The following is a 16,700-nucleotide window of genomic DNA, read 5'->3' on the forward strand; positions in this document are numbered from 1 at the left end:
CATATGACTCCATAATCCCACTCTTGGGCATCTATCCGGACAAAACTCTACTTAAAAGAGACACATGCACCTGCATGTTCATTGCGGCACTATTCACAATAGCCAGGACATGGAAACAACCCAAATGTCCATCGACAGGTGATTGGATTCGGAAGAGGTGGTATATATACACAAAGGAATACTACTCAGCCATAAAAAAGAATGACATAATGCCATTTGCAGCAACATGGATGGAGCTAGAGAACCTCATACTGAGTGAAATGAGCCAGAAAGACAAAGATAAATACCATATGATATCACTTATAACTGGAATCTAATATCCAGCACAAATGAACATCTCCTTAGAAAAGAAAATCATGGATTTGGAGAATAGACTGTGGCTGCCCGACAGAGAGGGAGGGAGTGGGAGGGATCAGGAGCTTGGGGTTATCAGATACAACTTAGAATAGATTTACAAGGAGATCCTTCTAAGTAGCATTGAGAACTATGTCTAGATACTCATATTGCAACAGAACAAAGGGTGGGGGAAAAATGTATACATGTAAGAATAACTTGATCCCCATGCTGTACAGCGGGGGAAAAAAAAGTCAAGGCAAGAAATTGTTAAGGAAAGTATACTAACCTACCTTGACAAATATACCTTATAACAAAGACAATGAAAAGTGTGTGTAAAAGCGTTGATACCAGGTAACTGAGAATAATGAAAATTTTAAATTAATTTTGTCTTCCACAGAAAGACTGTTCTTCACCCTGCGGAAGTTCAGGGGCAGTGGCAGCTAGGCTGCGTTGCAGGGAGAGGAGGAGTGGGCCTCCTCAGCCTTCTCTTCAGTGGCTATGGGAACCATAAGAGACACACCTCCTTTCTTTTCTTCTTTATAGGGAGCAGGGCTCTTTTGTTTCTCTCAGAGGCTCTGATTCAATTTCCTACCCATCCCAAGTTCCACTCCCTCTAGACTATGACACTCTGGTCCAAGGGGTCGCCTCTGGCTTCCGGGTGCTCCCTATGCTCACAGGAGGGTTTGAATTAAGAATTCCCTGAACAGGATATGGAAGAGTAGGAAAAGCATCTTGCCCTGTCCTCTTTGCTTTCCCTTCCTTCTGCCCTCCAGTCTAAGTTCCCTCCTTCAGATAATAGCCTTTGGCCATCCCTTGGACTGGAGTTATACACACACGCGTAGTAGAGCCTGACCTGAAGAAAGGTCCACATGGGCTGAGGAAGCCAGCTCAAGGCCATTTGGATAGAAAATGCTGAGGATCATCCTTAGAGCTTCAGGTGGAAGAGGGGACTCCTTGCCTGGTGGAGAGGAGGGTGCAGCCAGAGAAAGGCCAGAGCAGAGGTTTTTTGCTCACTTGTAAGGATAGTACTGCCTAGGATGCAGATGTGTGAACACACACACACACACACACCCCATACCTAAAAGTTGTACAAAAGTGCACATACTCTCATTATTGGATGCATCTGTCTTCTTTTCTGTTTCATTTCATTTAAAGAAAAAAAAAAACTACTTGCAATCTCCTAAATTAATTTTATAATCCACTAATGGGTGAACTTGTGACCCAGGTTTGAAAAAATTCTGCTCTAGTTATTGTGGTGGTAATCTGATCAGATTGGTGTTTTGAAAACCTCTGGCAGCTGACCAGATGATGGGTTGGAAGGGGAGGGGGATACTGGTTATGAAATTATTGAGTCAAAAATACGCCTAAAGACGGTGAGAGTGAGCATAGAGAGGAGGGAAGGGTGGTAGGATCAGCAGGTCCGGGTGACTAATTAGATATTGGGGGTGCATAAGAACACCAGAATAACATCATAATTTCCAACTTAAATGATAGGGAGTATAGCAAGAGAATTAAATTTGTGGGAAAACAAAATGAATTCAGTGTAGTGCATGTGGCAGTTGAGGTTACAGGGCGGCATTCAGGTAGGATTTTAGTGGGAGAGAGTCTTAGTGAAGTAGGGACTGTAAAAGGGCTTTTGGATTTAGCATAAGGAAACCATTGATAAAACTTAGCAAGGACAGATCTTAGTGGTTCAAAGAGTGGATATGTTGGGAGGTCAGCAAAGGAAGACATGCAATATAGGATATAGTCTATCCTTTCAGTAAACTTGATGGTAAAGCCAGGAAGAAAGAGGGGTGACAAAAGTAGGGCACAGGTTTGAAGGCGGGCATTTATCTTGTCCTGGAGCACTTCTGTGCAGAAGGGAGGAGGAACCTGGAGAGACCTGGATCTTGAAGATATAATAGGGAGAAGGAGTAATTCCTCTAGCTTGGTTTCAGGGGAGATGAGAGAACGCACTTTAGGACATAAATGGAGGGAACCTTAGAAGGAAGAGCATGTCTTATACAGAGAGAGAGAGAGAGAGAGAGAGAGAGAGAGAGAGAGAGAGAAGGCTGTGTGTGGAGGCAGGGTTTCCTTTTACAGACATGTGCTGACTCTAAGCACCAGGCCCTATGTAGGTGCTGTGACTACAGAGGTTAATAAGGCATAGTCTAGTGGGCAAGATAGGCAAGGAAACCAGCAGGACAGCATGTGGTAAGTGTCATTCAGAGTTACGCTGTGCTCAAGGATGCTGGAAACAAAAGGGCATGAGGCCAGCCTTTCCAGAACAGGAGAGGACAAAAAGTGAAAATGGGATTGTAACCTGAAATTGGAGTCAGGGACGCCTGTGAGGACTACCATGGGGTCAGGGCTTGAGACAAATGTAAATCTGAACTACAGAGCTGGTTATTGATAACCAGTGTTGTAATAATAATTTCTTTGTTTTATGATTCAATTACTGACTTTGTTTAAGCATCCCTGAAACTTTATTTGGGAATACTTGAGAAAATGAATTTTTGTGATAAAGGAAGCAGTTTCTTGCTTATCCTTTCTCCTTCCCTCCTTTGATGACTTCTCTTCAAGCTAATTTAGGTAAAGAAAGCCACTGCTTCTAAAAGTGCTTTGGTACCCTGGCATAATTTCAAAGAAATCTCCTTTCCCACTTAGTTAACTACGTTTCCCCAGGAAAAAAAAAAAAACTTCTCTGTCAATGTAACATCCTTTAACAGGACTCCTGCTGGTCGGTTCTTATATCTTGCTGTGGCAGCTGTGAACATATATACTATTGATTGTTAATGTGTGATATAAATCCGACTGGAGCATGCCCACTAATTGGTTTGAGAGCCAGATATAGACAATGCTGTCTTATAGTAGCTTGTGTAGATAGGCCTAGTCATAGGGTTAATTCTGCTTGACAGCACATCAGCAGCATCTTGAGAGTAATTACTCGACAGAAGTTTTCCCACAGCCAGATTGAGAGCTTCAAAGGCTTCTGAATTTACAACCAGTATTAACCTATATCTGAAACATGATGTTCCCACAAGGACTCAGATTTTTTTTCTCCTTCTTATTAAATGTATGGGGTTACTAGGTTCATTTACTCTGTGAAGGACTTAGTGAAAAATTACTTGGCGTTGAATAATTGAAAATCTTTAATAATAAGTAAAGAGGATAATTTTAAATTTGAATTTTTTATTGCTTTATTGTATTACTGAAACAAGTTAATCTATAAAGATGGGATGCTTTTTTTTTTAACATAATTTATCCTTCTTCTCTCAAAAACAAGCTAAAAAGTTAATATCTTTTCCATACTGTGCTATCTCTGTGGATATGTACCTGTTTAAAGGATGTAGAGTTAGTTATGCATGCATTTAAAATGGTAAAAGTAAATATGTATTTACATTTTTAAAAGCTATCTTACTTGTTGACCAATGTACTAAAATCTATAACTATTGCATCTTTTTCCCCCCATAAAAGAAGTTATTGTTTAATAAGCAATTTTTATGTTATAAAAAAATTTCTTTCCCTTTGCAGGTCAGAAACAAAATTTGACTCTGGTTCAGGTATGTTTACATTAATAATGTTATTCTGAGTATATTTTATTTACATTATTCTCTGAGGAGTAATTCATCAGATCAAGAACCATTTTGATTTTAAACAGACGAGGCAGTCTCTTTTCAAAACATGAACCCCATCTCAAAGCAGGGCTATGGACTGCTTGGAATCATAACTTGCGATGTTCACTTTGGAATCCTTGATAGTCCTGAAATAAGTGTAAATGCTCTCTATCTGCAGAGTTTCATTTTAAAGGCAAAGATAGGGGTTGCAGATGCTCATTGCTAAAAATAGAATATTATTCTCAATGGATCAAGCATCCTGAATAATTTGGAGATTCTCTGCAAAGTGGCTTGTCAAATATAGGAAATAGATACATTTAATCCAGCAAACGGTAAAGAGTTTTAGTCAATAGGAAGAGAAATTTGTCTGAGTTACTAATTTTTTAAAATTTATTTTGTTGGAGAGGGAGGAAATGGAAAATGAAAGTCACCTTCAGCCTTTATTTTGTATCTATCAGGACAAAATTTACACTCTCACAAGCAGGGGCATATCAGCCTCATTAGATGTTTTCTTCTCATTAAGCATGAATGTAGCCATATAATCCTTATGTTTGACTGTGTCTTTATGTGATTTGCTGAGATTTCCATGCTTCAGAGTTTCTGATGGTGTTTACAATTAAAGCACAAAAATTGCTTCATGTTCACTAGAAAGGCATTATGCCCCTAAGTGAACTGTTAATAGATAAAGAAACATTAAATTTTCAATATTGGAAGAAAATAATTTGCAGAAAAATATATAACTTACTCAACTTAAAAGTAATGTTCTTACTCTGGTTTGAGTTCCCATCATGTTTTAACTTTAAAAAAAAATTCTTTGTTTCTCATGTTCACCAAGGAACCATGGACTGTGTATTGTTTTTGATAGTAGTGACATAAGGAGCCAACCTCCTTTTCTTCTTCAAAAGCTTTTATTGTGTAGGTTTATGAATTCCCCAACTTCTCTTTAAATATGAAATCTGTACATTTGAGTTAACAATCTCACCTAATTTGAGAACTGTGATTCTAGAAATCTTTGTGTGTTCTTGGGCTTCTGAATCATGTATGATGGTGATGGTTACAAGACTAATATTTCTGGTTTACACTGTTGACTATATGGGAACCAAAGGCATGACGGCATTGTATCCACTATTTGAATTTTTTTTTTATTGATTCTTAGGAGGTGACTTAAAATAGGGTAAAAAAATCTTTGTCATTTTTTTACCTAAAATCATAGGGTATAGTAAAAGATAAATGAATAAAATTGATTGAGGATGAATTTTTACATAAAATTACATGTATTTTTATCACTGCCAGCCACCAAATATTTATTAAAAATCCACTTTGTTACAATCAGATTCCTTAAATATCAAGTCAAAAACTGGTTTTAGCCTACTGGATCTGGAATATAGCTTTTAAAAATGAAAAAGTCCACTACATTCATTTTGAAGGTAAAACCTGGAAATAGTGTATAAAACTGAAATATTAGGTAGCTATTGTCAAAGTTAGGAAATTTATGTTAAATTTTCAAATCCAAATTGAAGCGTGCCGCTAAATTTCCGTAGTACAAGTTAGTATTTATCACGCAAATAGTTATAACATCTGTCCAGGCATACATCTTTCACTCTTGTAACCCAAGATTTTGTTCATGATTCTTATTTTTTCCAAGTCCTAATTTTTAAAAATGTCTTTCACGGGCAACATCTGCATGTCTTTGAAAACTACAAAGTTTTGTGCTCTGAAAAATCTTACGGAGAATACTGATTAAAAGTTTATTTCTTCTTTTAATTTCGAATCAAAATATGTTGTGGAAAGCATTCAGATGGTTTCAAATTAAAAATCAGGTAATTCTTTTTTCTTATAAATTCTTTTACTATCAAATGAGGGAATCATAACAAAGGAAACTGGAAATGTGTTCTTTGGCATTCTGTATCATGCAAATTTTGGTTAGAAATGAGGTAGCATATTGGAACAATTAAATGTATGACTTTAATAGGTTCAGATTCTCTATTGTTCATCAAATACAGAATGTAAACTAGCTCTGTTTAATGTTGTATACAACTCTAACAGTGTTCTTGACAAAGTAAGATTTTCAAATGAAGGAAGATGCTGATTTTACTAAGGGAAAAAACCCTTAAAAAATAAATACTGTGGTCAATGACTAGCTATAAAGGAAAGAATTTAAAAATAAATAAATATATATATGTGTGTGTGCATGTCTGTGTGTATGTATTACATATGCATGTACCTATATATTTTTTTCAAATAAAGGACCCAACTTATGCAGAGCAAACTGCACAAGGAAAGTTTCTATTGTCAGCACGTGGTAAAAAATGTCAGCTGTTGAATATATACCAAAATGATCCACCTGGAAATTTCTTATCAAAATGGTGTTTTCTACAAAAGCAAATCCACAACTTCTTTACATTTTTTAAGTTTCAAAAAATTTATCATAAAGAATTTCAACTGTATGTAAAAGTAGAGAGCATAATATAATGAGCACCCACACATCCATCATCTAGATTTTATGTTGTCAATAATTTGTTTGCCATTTGTTTCACTTTTCTTTTTCGCATAAATTATCTTAAAGTGAAATACATACATTTCATGTGATTTTTAACACCTGAAAATTATAGATTATCTTGACTTATTGAAAGAGGTCAATTATTTTTTTGAGGTTTTCATTTATCTTAGAAATTAGAGTCACATACAAATTCTTATGGAAAAGGTCTTGACATCACTACATCCACACATTCAGTTAGAGATGTTGAAAGTTCTGTTCATGTGGTGAAAGTTAAGAAAAACTTTAACCAGAAGGCAGAAGTGCTGAATTAATTCTAATCTGAGAACCCTAGAATTATTCTGTCCTCAAGATTAATTTAATGAGAACTTTAATTGCCATCTAGATGTGTCCTCTATGTACTGAGTTATAGACTAATCAAATTAAGTTTCTGTTGGTTTATAACTTAGTCACCTAGTTTTCAGCTTTGACTATTGAGAACAATCATCCTACCTTCTTTCTAAAGGTGTTTTAAGGGTGTGATTTTAATACTGTTTCCTAGATTGATGTATTAATGTTGCCTGCCTATGATTCTGTGAAGTCGATTTACTAATAGAGTAAAACAGACTTCCTTTTATGTTCAGAAGTAGCAAGAAGCTGTGCTCTTCTCCCCACCTCCCAAGAAGGGAAGTTAGTTGATGCTGGAGGAAGTAGAGCATTGAGTTTAATGTAGTGATTAAACATGAAAGTCATATATCAAATCTCAGGAGAAACATACTTTTGAAAGAGGCAGAGAACTGTGGAGCATATTGCATGATAGGCTATGTAAACAGAGCCCTGGAGGTCAGTGTGTGGATGCAAACCAATTAAATAAAGAACTTACTGGCTTTGCTTTCTATCATCTGGATGGGGAGGATCACAAGTTAACATGCACAGGATTGAAGTGTAAACTTTGCTTGAATAAGCTAGGCACCTTTGGAAACTTCATTAACTCTTTCAGTTCACTGCTGAGGTTGGTTGGGTTTTGTTTTGTAGTTGTTGTTTTTAAAAATTTAATCGAAATCCTTTAAAATCAAAATTAGTTCTTTCTTGGCCCTTCTATGCATGCCCATCAGCATGTGTAGAATGGAAGACAAAGCAAAGAATGAATTGCTCAAAAGACCAGAGTTGGCTGTGTAGTCAGATTTCAAGGACGTGCACATGTCTTTTAAAAACAATCCATTTGGAAAAGCAGAGCTCTTGCAGAATAACTGAAAAAAGATGTTTTTCCCGTCTTTTGAATCCTGGGAATAAGGAAAAGATATAGTTGGAATTTGCTAGTCACTATATAACATCAGGATATTGTTATTTCTGTTCTGTTAAAATAAAATCGTTTTCTGACTAGGAAGAACATGAAGCTTGTAAGTTAAAAACTGTATGTTAAAGACTGCCCAGAGTCTAATTCTGTGGTCTCAACCTTCTCAGGCAATGTTTGGGTGAGAAAATGAAATACCAAGTTCAATGGTATAGTTTCATGGTCCATAAACATTCAAAACAAAGATTTTTTTTTTTTTTTCTGTAGAGTCATGTTGGCTGAGAAAGTGAATGAGCTTATGTTTAGTGCTTGTTGATTCTGGGCTGCTTGGAATAGCAATACTAAGGAAATGGGCTCATAGAACACAGCAACTCAAAGGTATAAGATTTCATGAAAGCAAATTATGGAGGATTAAGAAACCTAATGAGCATGGTTTAGTGTAGAGAGTGGAGGAGAGAGCTCTCTATTAAATAAAGCCCAAGAGTGTACAAGGTTAGGAGATCCTAAAAGACACGATAATAAAAGGCACAACAGAATATAATTATCCTGAAGAAAAAAACCAAAAAAAACAAAAACCCTCAGAAACTCCAAGGAACAAAAAGCAGCTAGTGTCGCTTTTAAGATCTGCACTTTAAAAGGAATCTACACCAGGGTAAGGAAATCAAAGAATATAATCAGTTAAAGCTTGAGGCAAAAACATATGGGTGGTGAAAAACAGAGTGGACTGTTAACGGTGGTCACTGAGTTAAAGGGAAATAGGGAATTTGAATATAGTAGAACCACAGTTTTAAAAGCTTATTAGCAAATGAGACAATCTGTCTAACACAGTAAGTCTTTCCCAAGAAATATTAATAAGGAAAACGTTTTCAGATCTTATGGACGTGAGGGTATGTTGCTAATACTTTTTTAGCTGCTACAAGTCAATTTTGTTATTGTAAATTTCTTGTTTTTGAAGGTCTCATAACAATGCAGAACCAGGAAATAAAATATAAATCTCTATAAGAATGTTGAAATCTGTCTTTGGGCATCATTCATTAATAAGAAAAATATTGACCATTCATCCGTTCATTCACTCAACATATTTACTAGGCATACTCTATGCCAGATGCTGAGGCTGTAGCTGTGAACAGGGGGATACAATTCCTTCTCTCATGGAATTGTACTGCTGGTTGGTATATTAGAGAAATTCACATGGATTTCTTTGAGAAACGCTAACCAGGTTAAATTTAGATGCAGGTCATGAGTTAAAGAACTCTTGAAATTTAAATATAAGCTAATATATTTTAAGTTTTGACAAATTCACCTTTCTTTATTCAAACCATGTAACTCTATTTTCCACTTTTAAGAGACCACTTGTAAGAGAGAACGGCCTAATAACGCTAATGGCTGGTGTGTAGTTTTTCTATAGCTTTTAATAAGGAGTGACATTTCACATTTGATTATCATTAAGAGAGATTAACTTAGAAGAGAACAATGACAAATGTTTGTGGATACTGTTCTCTTTACTTTTATTTATTTTTTTAATTCATTCTTTTACTGGATCCTATTCAAGGTTGGCCTGGAAAATCAGGCAGCCTTCTCTATAACAATCTTAAGGGATTGTGTAGAAGGAAGTAGAGGGGACATAGCCCTTCATCCCCTTTTGTAAACAAAATTAAAGACCAGGAAGCAGCAAGGCATGGTGGCATAGTGCTGGGGTGCTAGATCAGATACATCTGAATGAAGTCTCTCCTTACTTCTAATACTTCTCAGTTGGCTTTCTTGGAGTTCATGTATGCCATTATGTCATATACTTAAATTTTGTATTTTCTTTCCTTCTTATTTATAGTTAAAGCATTCAAAACTATAAATTTCCTTCACTAATGGGCTGAATCCCAGAGATTTTTTTTAATACTGAATTTTAAGTAGTTGTAGTTTTGATTTTCTCTTGGACTCATTGATGATTTAGGAAAGTGCTTCTAAATTTCTAAAGTTTCTACTTGGTGCTTTTGTTGATAATTTTCAGTTTCATAGTTTGGTGGACAAAGAGTGTGGCCTTACTACTTTTTAGTAAGTCTGTTGTTCAGTACCTGTTAAAGTTTTATTTGGGGGCATAGTTTGTATTTAATTTTGTAACTCTTATGGGGGTGACTTGAAAACTATATTCTCTGCAGCGTAAAAGGGTTTGATGCATACTTACTAGATCAGTCTGGTTCATTATTTTTATCATTGTTTGTTTGGTCTCTATTTTATCTGACAAGGACCTTGAGAGGAGCGATAGTTTTGTCATTCATTTTTTTGACCTGAATTCTACCTCTTTAGATATCACCATCCCTGTGTTGTCGGCCCCACATACTCTATATATTCTGGCATTAGCTACCTTCTTGGGTCATGGGTTGCACTTGTCTTCTTGCAGAGAACATTATTCCAGAGCGGTGCACGTGGAAACAAAGGCTTCTCTAATGAGGAAACTTATGTTATTCCAAATTTACATGTGAAGCAAGAGCTTGTTTTACCACTTGTGAATACCAGCGCTTTCCCCCTTCCCTCTTGCCCACAGTACCACCCCACAGCTTCATAAGGAAAGAGGCCCTGAGCCATTATGTGATGCAAACCTTTGTTTTCTTCACTTATCCTCCCTTGCTCCTCCATCTGTCTGATAAGATTCTGTTTATCTTTTTTTTTTTTTTTTGGTCCTTTTAGGGCCATACCCGCGGCATATGGAAGTTCCCAGGCTAGCAGTTGAATAGGAACTGCAGCTGCTGGCCTGTGCCACAGCCACAGCAACATAGATCTGAGCTGCGTCTGTGACCTACACCCACAGCTCACAGCAATGCCGGATCCTTAACCCACCGAGGTTAAGCAATTGAACCCTCATCTTCGTGGATACTAGTTGGGTTTGTTATCACTGAACCACTATGGGAACTCCAAGATTCTGTTTATCTTTTAAGGCTCGGCTCAAGTATTGCCCGCTCATTATGTATATTCTTCCTTAACATCTTCCCAGAAGATAATCATCCCTTTTTCTGTGCAAACAATGAATCTTGTACTTACATTTACTGTAGCATTTATTATCTACCTTAATTGTGTAGATTTCTTCTTTCTCTCCAAGTCTGTGAGCTTATCGAAGGCAAAATTCATGGCTTATTCACCTTTATGATTTTGGTATCTAATATGAAATAATTAGTCAATAAAAATTCAGTGAGATTGAAGTCTTTGCTCTCCAATTGTGGTTGAAAAGTTTAACGACCAAAGATTTGTTCTCTCCTTTCACAGTGCAGAGTTATTGTTGGGAAGTGGCTACTCAGCCAGAGATGACAATTTTAGCCCCTTTGCATCTGTGTAGTGACGTAAGACTAATTCTCCCAGTGGAGTAAGTGTCATTTCTGGTCTAAGCAGATTAGGTATCCAATATACTTTCCCACATCTCACTTCCCCCTCTCAGGTTACATCAGAGGTACATGTTGAACATGATGGCATCACAATACAGAAGGAGTCTCAGGTCCTGAGGCATACCTGAAAGAGATCCACTCAGAAGAGTTCTTCATCCAAGAACAACCTCATTGGCTTTTATATGTAGAGAAATAAACTTTTATTGTACTAGGCTGCTGAGGTTTTGCCATTGTTTATCATGACAGCTAGTATTATATATCCTGAATAGCCCAGTGCCTAGAATACTCCCTGGCAATAGTTGGTACTCATTGATTACTGTTGGATAAATAATAAAATTAATGGCTAGGGATCACATTGTCTAACCTAAAAATGCCCCTTCAAACAAATGATCATATAAAATATAGTATACTATGTTCTATACGATCACTGAGCCTATCTGTTAGTGATTGGCACAATGACAAAGTGTAAAAGGACATCTTAAAATGCAGTTACTTAAAACAACAGTAATTTATTTGTGCTCGCATGTCCATGGGTTGGGTGGGAGTTGGTTGGCATAAGGTAGTCACAGGTTGGGTTCAGGTCAGCTCCACAAATCACTGATGATAAAAGAGAAGCAGGCAAGTCCAACCATACAAGCATATTTTAAGCCTCTGTGTGCATCGATCTGCTAGCATTGCGTTGGCCAAGCAAGTTATACGTTCGGGCCGAAAATAAAGGAGTGGAAAGAGCTCTGTCCTTCCCACTTGTCGCACAGGTGTAAGTATTCTCTCTTAGCTCAAGTGGGCAGAACTGCTGAATCACATGGTAAAGGATGTGGAGATAGGGGAAAATAGGGGCCAAAAATGGAATCTATCACATTAGAACATTGTGTACTCAGATCAATTATTTAGTAAAAATAGAGTTAGGGTGATTATAGTTTTAAGTGGATCCAGTTCCTTCTTTATAATTGAATTATTTTGTAACCTAACTTACGTTGTGACATTAATAGATATGTGATCATGAAAATATTTGTGTAATGCTTTACCATATAAAAAGTGTTTTAATTAATCTTACCAAGTTTGAAACTCACAAAAATCTCCGTAAGATACACAGGGATATTTTTACCAGTGTAGGAACTGAGATAGGGAAAGATTAAGTGACTTGCTTAAGGCAGTAAATGGCCAGCCTAGGATGGGACTTCAGATCTCCAGGTTGCGAAGACTTTTCTTTTTATTACATCATGAGATAGTTATTTTAATGAGCAACATTTATTTTTAGTTTTTTATTATTAGCTTTTTATTTTTATTATTTATTTATTTATTTACTTTTGTCTTTTTTTAGGCCTGCACCTGTGGCATATGGAATTCCCAGGCTAGGGGTCGAATCGGAGCTGTAGCTGCCAGCCTACGCCAGAGCTATAGCAACGCAGGATCTGAGCCACATCTGTGACCTACACCACAGCTCACAGCAACACCAGATCCTTAACCCACTGAGCAAGGCCAGAGAACGAACCTGCAACCTCATCATTCCTAGTCGGATTCGTTAACCACTGAGCCACGACAGGAACTACTAGCTTTTTATTTTTGTATTATTACTCTATTTCGTAACTATGATACACTATAAATTATAAAATTTAAACTTTTCTCAAATTAAAAATAATAATGTTATAAACACCTTAAAAATACAAAGTGTAATACCGATTTATATATGATTACAATGTGGCCATTAGTGGGCCATTGAAAATATTGCTGGCAGTTTCCCAAGAGGCCTGAAAAGATAGTATCAATTGCCTTTGTGAATTTTCTGTGTTCTAGTATCTGGTCTTGAACTTTCAGGCTCAGAAACCTCCATGTTTCAGTATCTCTCAAGGATGGACTCATGTTGACAAATCCAAAAGACTGATGGATGAAGCTAGAATGCCAGTGTGTTTGTTCACAATGAGAAGTGTAATTTCCACAGGTTTCAGAATACTTACATGTGCATGATCAGCATCTTCTTTCTCTATAAGTGGTCAAGCTTTTGACTCTCAAAATCACCATGCACCATGAGAATGCACTTTATCAATTTGCCAAGATAAATCATCTGTGCTGGGACTGAAATTTTATCACCCTAAAGGCATGGGGAGTCAGATCATATCCAGAAAGTTGCTCTGTTGAGCACAGAATAAGAGCAAAGAGAAGCAGACAAATTGAATGTTTAGCTTCATGAGTTAAAGCTATCATCAATTTTCTATGATAAAATAGGGATGGTCCTGGCCATTGAGACCTTATATAACTTAACATTCATTGACTTCAGCTTCCTCCATCCATCTGCCCATCCATCCGTATAAAAGATAGTTTTGCCATTGGACCTGGAAGACATACTACAAATCTGTTATTTAAGATTTTGTTTCCAAGTTCTTGGAGCAGGAGACCATGTATAGCAACTTTAGATCTTAAATTTTATAATTTAAGTGTTTCTTAGGTATAGGAGCTTATATTAAAACTTGAATGACTTAATATATCTCTTTTAGCATACTAAAATTAACATATAGACCAAGGCCAATATCTAGATCAAGACAGAGAATATTTCCATCACCCTAGAAGGTCCCCTTGTATGTATTTTCCTTCCATCAATCCCACCCCCTAGAGACAACTGCCATTCTGACTTGTCGTCATTGATTATACCAATCTGTTCTTGAAGTTCATATCATATCAAATAGAAACATACATTTTGTACTCTCTTGTGAGTGATATCTTTGGCTCCCTATAGTGTTTTGGAGATTTATTCATGTTATTTGTAAGTACCAGGAGTCACTGCTGAATAGTATAAGCATATTTTGGTCCAGTTCTGGCTACCGTTCATGCAGTTGTGTTTGCTCGGTCGTCTCTGTGTCTAACATTCCCAGGCCCAGAATACTCTTGTTAATGCATTGAGCCAGTAGGTAGACATTTTTATTCTGATTCTGTCAAATCACATGTGCATGTAGAGCACTTTACTTGAGACATGGTGGAGGATATATGAGTATGACACACTTCCTGCCCTTATGGAGCTTATAATGTAATTGGAGAGATGAGATGTATATACGCGCATACTAAGATATCTCTGGGTGCAGGACAATATGACTGGTTCCAGTAATAGAGTCCTAGGAGAGTTTAGAATAGGGGGGATTATTTTAGGCTCTGGTGGTTGATAAGGAAGGTTCCTTGTTTGAGGTAGAATTTGGATCTTTAAGGGTAGAAAGAGGGAGATCATGTTAAATAGAGAGTCAGTTGAAGTTGGGCACAGAGGCAAAGGTGCAAAATATATTTGAGGAATAGTAAGTAAATCAGCTTGCCAGAACTGGGGGATTGATATTAAAATAATCTACAGTGACAATGACTTTCTATTTCCTTTTTTGGTCTCAAAATTTTTGGTCTTATTTTTCTAGCTATATAGATTTTATTATTTTTTTTAGGATTCTAGAAGAATAGTGCCTGTTACTTAAAATTGCCATTAGTTTCAAGTGTATGTGTTAATATATACCAGAACTAAAAATTCTCCCCAAACCTAGTTTTATGATCATGTTAAATTCATTCATGATGAAAGATAGTTTTGTTCCCCAAAGTTTTCTTTATTAAACTGGTATGTATTCTTTGTAACCCGAGCATTTTATAAACTGGCAAATATGGAAGGCAGTCATGTCAGATATGGAAGCAGCTTAGTAGAACTACACATTATGTCAGATATGGAAGTAACTTCTTAGAACTACATATTATTATGTTTTGTTAAAATGATAAAAAAATAAAAATAAAAACAGACCCAGAGAGGAAAAAAATGATATAAGTTTTTAAACTTATGAAACAGAAATCCACTCACAAATTTTGAAAACATACTTGAGGTTACCAAACGGGACAAATGGGTGGGAGGGATGGACTGGGGCTTTAGGATCGGCATATGCACATTGTTGTATATGAAATGGATGGTCAGCAGGGACCTGCTGTATAGCACAGGGAAACCTACTCTATTCTGTGATAACCTATATGGCAAAGGCTATGTGTATATGTATAACTGAAAAAGCGATATAAATTTTTATGAATGAATGAATACAAAGGGAAATTTTAATGTTAAATGAATACCGTTTCATCAACATTCCACAATTGTTTGTTGATTACACACTCAGGTAAAGCTTTGCACATTGCCTTAATCAATCTATTTGTTAATTATTTTAAAATAATTTAGTATACAACAGAAATAACTTTGGGTGTAGAAATATACTGCTATTAGAGTATTCTTACATGATTGTGATAAGCAGGGAAGATAATCCCCTCTCTCTGTTACCTGTTCTATTTATTTTGTAGTTAAGAAGGCTGAGGGAAGAAGGCTGTTGATTATTTTGTGCTTGTGTGCCTACATATACCTAAGGAAAAAATAATTGCAGATCCTTTGTCAGTTTAATTATGTAGTTAACTGTTGATTCAGCAGCTAGTTACTGTTCACAGTATTTAAAATTTGTAAACTTCTTGGTGGTATGGGTGATAGTAAAGTAATGATAAATGAATGTTTTCCTAAAGTAGGAAATTATATAAATGAACAAATATGCTTTGTTAGTAGGATTATTTTAAATTTAAACACATGCAGCTGACTAATAACCAACTTTATTACTTAATAACCATGACTATATAGATTTGGGGGAAATGTTTAAAGACAGCTTAATTATAGTTTTATACATGGTTAATTCTAATCTCTATTTTGTAACTGTTTTTAAGAAAATATTTTTATGGTTTTTCAAAATAATTTGTTTTATAGAAATCCAAAGTATGTCATGTCTTAGCAATTATTTTTTAATTGCCTTTTAGAAATTCCCCAGTTTGGAAAGTAATTAGACTAATTCTCATGTCTATCTTGTAACCGGTTTATTAAAAAGGTAATCTTTTGTATTCTTTCAGAACACCTCAAATTTGTCCATTAATAATCTAAAAGACATCATATCTTACATTTGTAATATCATTGGTAGGAACTTACTTTTCTACTTTATTCTCTTACTGCTAGATTTCATAACCTTTCTCTTTTGACATGATTTTTAAGAAGATATTTTTTCAGTTCCTATGAATTTTGATATATATGATGTGTCACCACACAAGTCATGGATCTACGTAACAAAAAGATGAAAGCTTCTATTTTCATCTGTTATCTGCATTCCTCACCAAGAGTCAATGGCTTGGTTGTATAGGGAATGATCAGAAACAGGAAAGCTATGGTTTAGACAATGTTTTAATCTGTTTCAAATAACATAGCAGGGCAATCTGGTAAAAATGACATGACTAATGACTAAAGAAGATTAAAATATTTTCACATTCTGTTTTTAATGACCACTATCTTAAGAATTCTACTCTAAAATTTATAACTAGTAAAATATTACAGGAAAAATATATCATTCATAATCTACTGGAAGTTGTGTTTTACCTTATCAAATTGTGCCTGCTTTTTAGCCCAAACAGTATAAATTAAAAACAAATTTTAACTGAAATATAGCTTTTGTGCTATTCTTGAATACATTAATTAAAGTGTTAATATTTGTTAGGTTAGGTTGAGCATAGAACAGCTAAGATTATTATTTTTGGTTAGACAGGGTAGCACTTCAGTCAGTACGCAATTTTTAAATTTACCTTTACAAATAGGCAGT

General features: G+C 35.8%; 1 protein-coding gene across 2 annotated transcripts in view; it reads left to right on the top strand.

Annotated features, from left to right (window-relative positions):
• Positions 1 to 16,700, top strand: part of MSRB3 (methionine sulfoxide reductase B3) — a 165,992-nt gene that overhangs the window by 88,969 nt on the left and 60,323 nt on the right. For both annotated transcript variants that reach the window (XM_047787135.1, XM_047787136.1), the window contains one exon: positions 3,853 to 3,881. In XM_047787135.1, the coding sequence (XP_047643091.1) occupies positions 3,853 to 3,881 (29 nt within the window). The remainder of the gene's footprint in view (positions 1 to 3,852; positions 3,882 to 16,700) is intronic.

Source organism: Phacochoerus africanus, chromosome 7 (genome assembly GCF_016906955.1).
Source record: "Phacochoerus africanus isolate WHEZ1 chromosome 7, ROS_Pafr_v1, whole genome shotgun sequence".
Taxonomy (NCBI): Eukaryota; Metazoa; Chordata; class Mammalia; order Artiodactyla; family Suidae; genus Phacochoerus; species Phacochoerus africanus.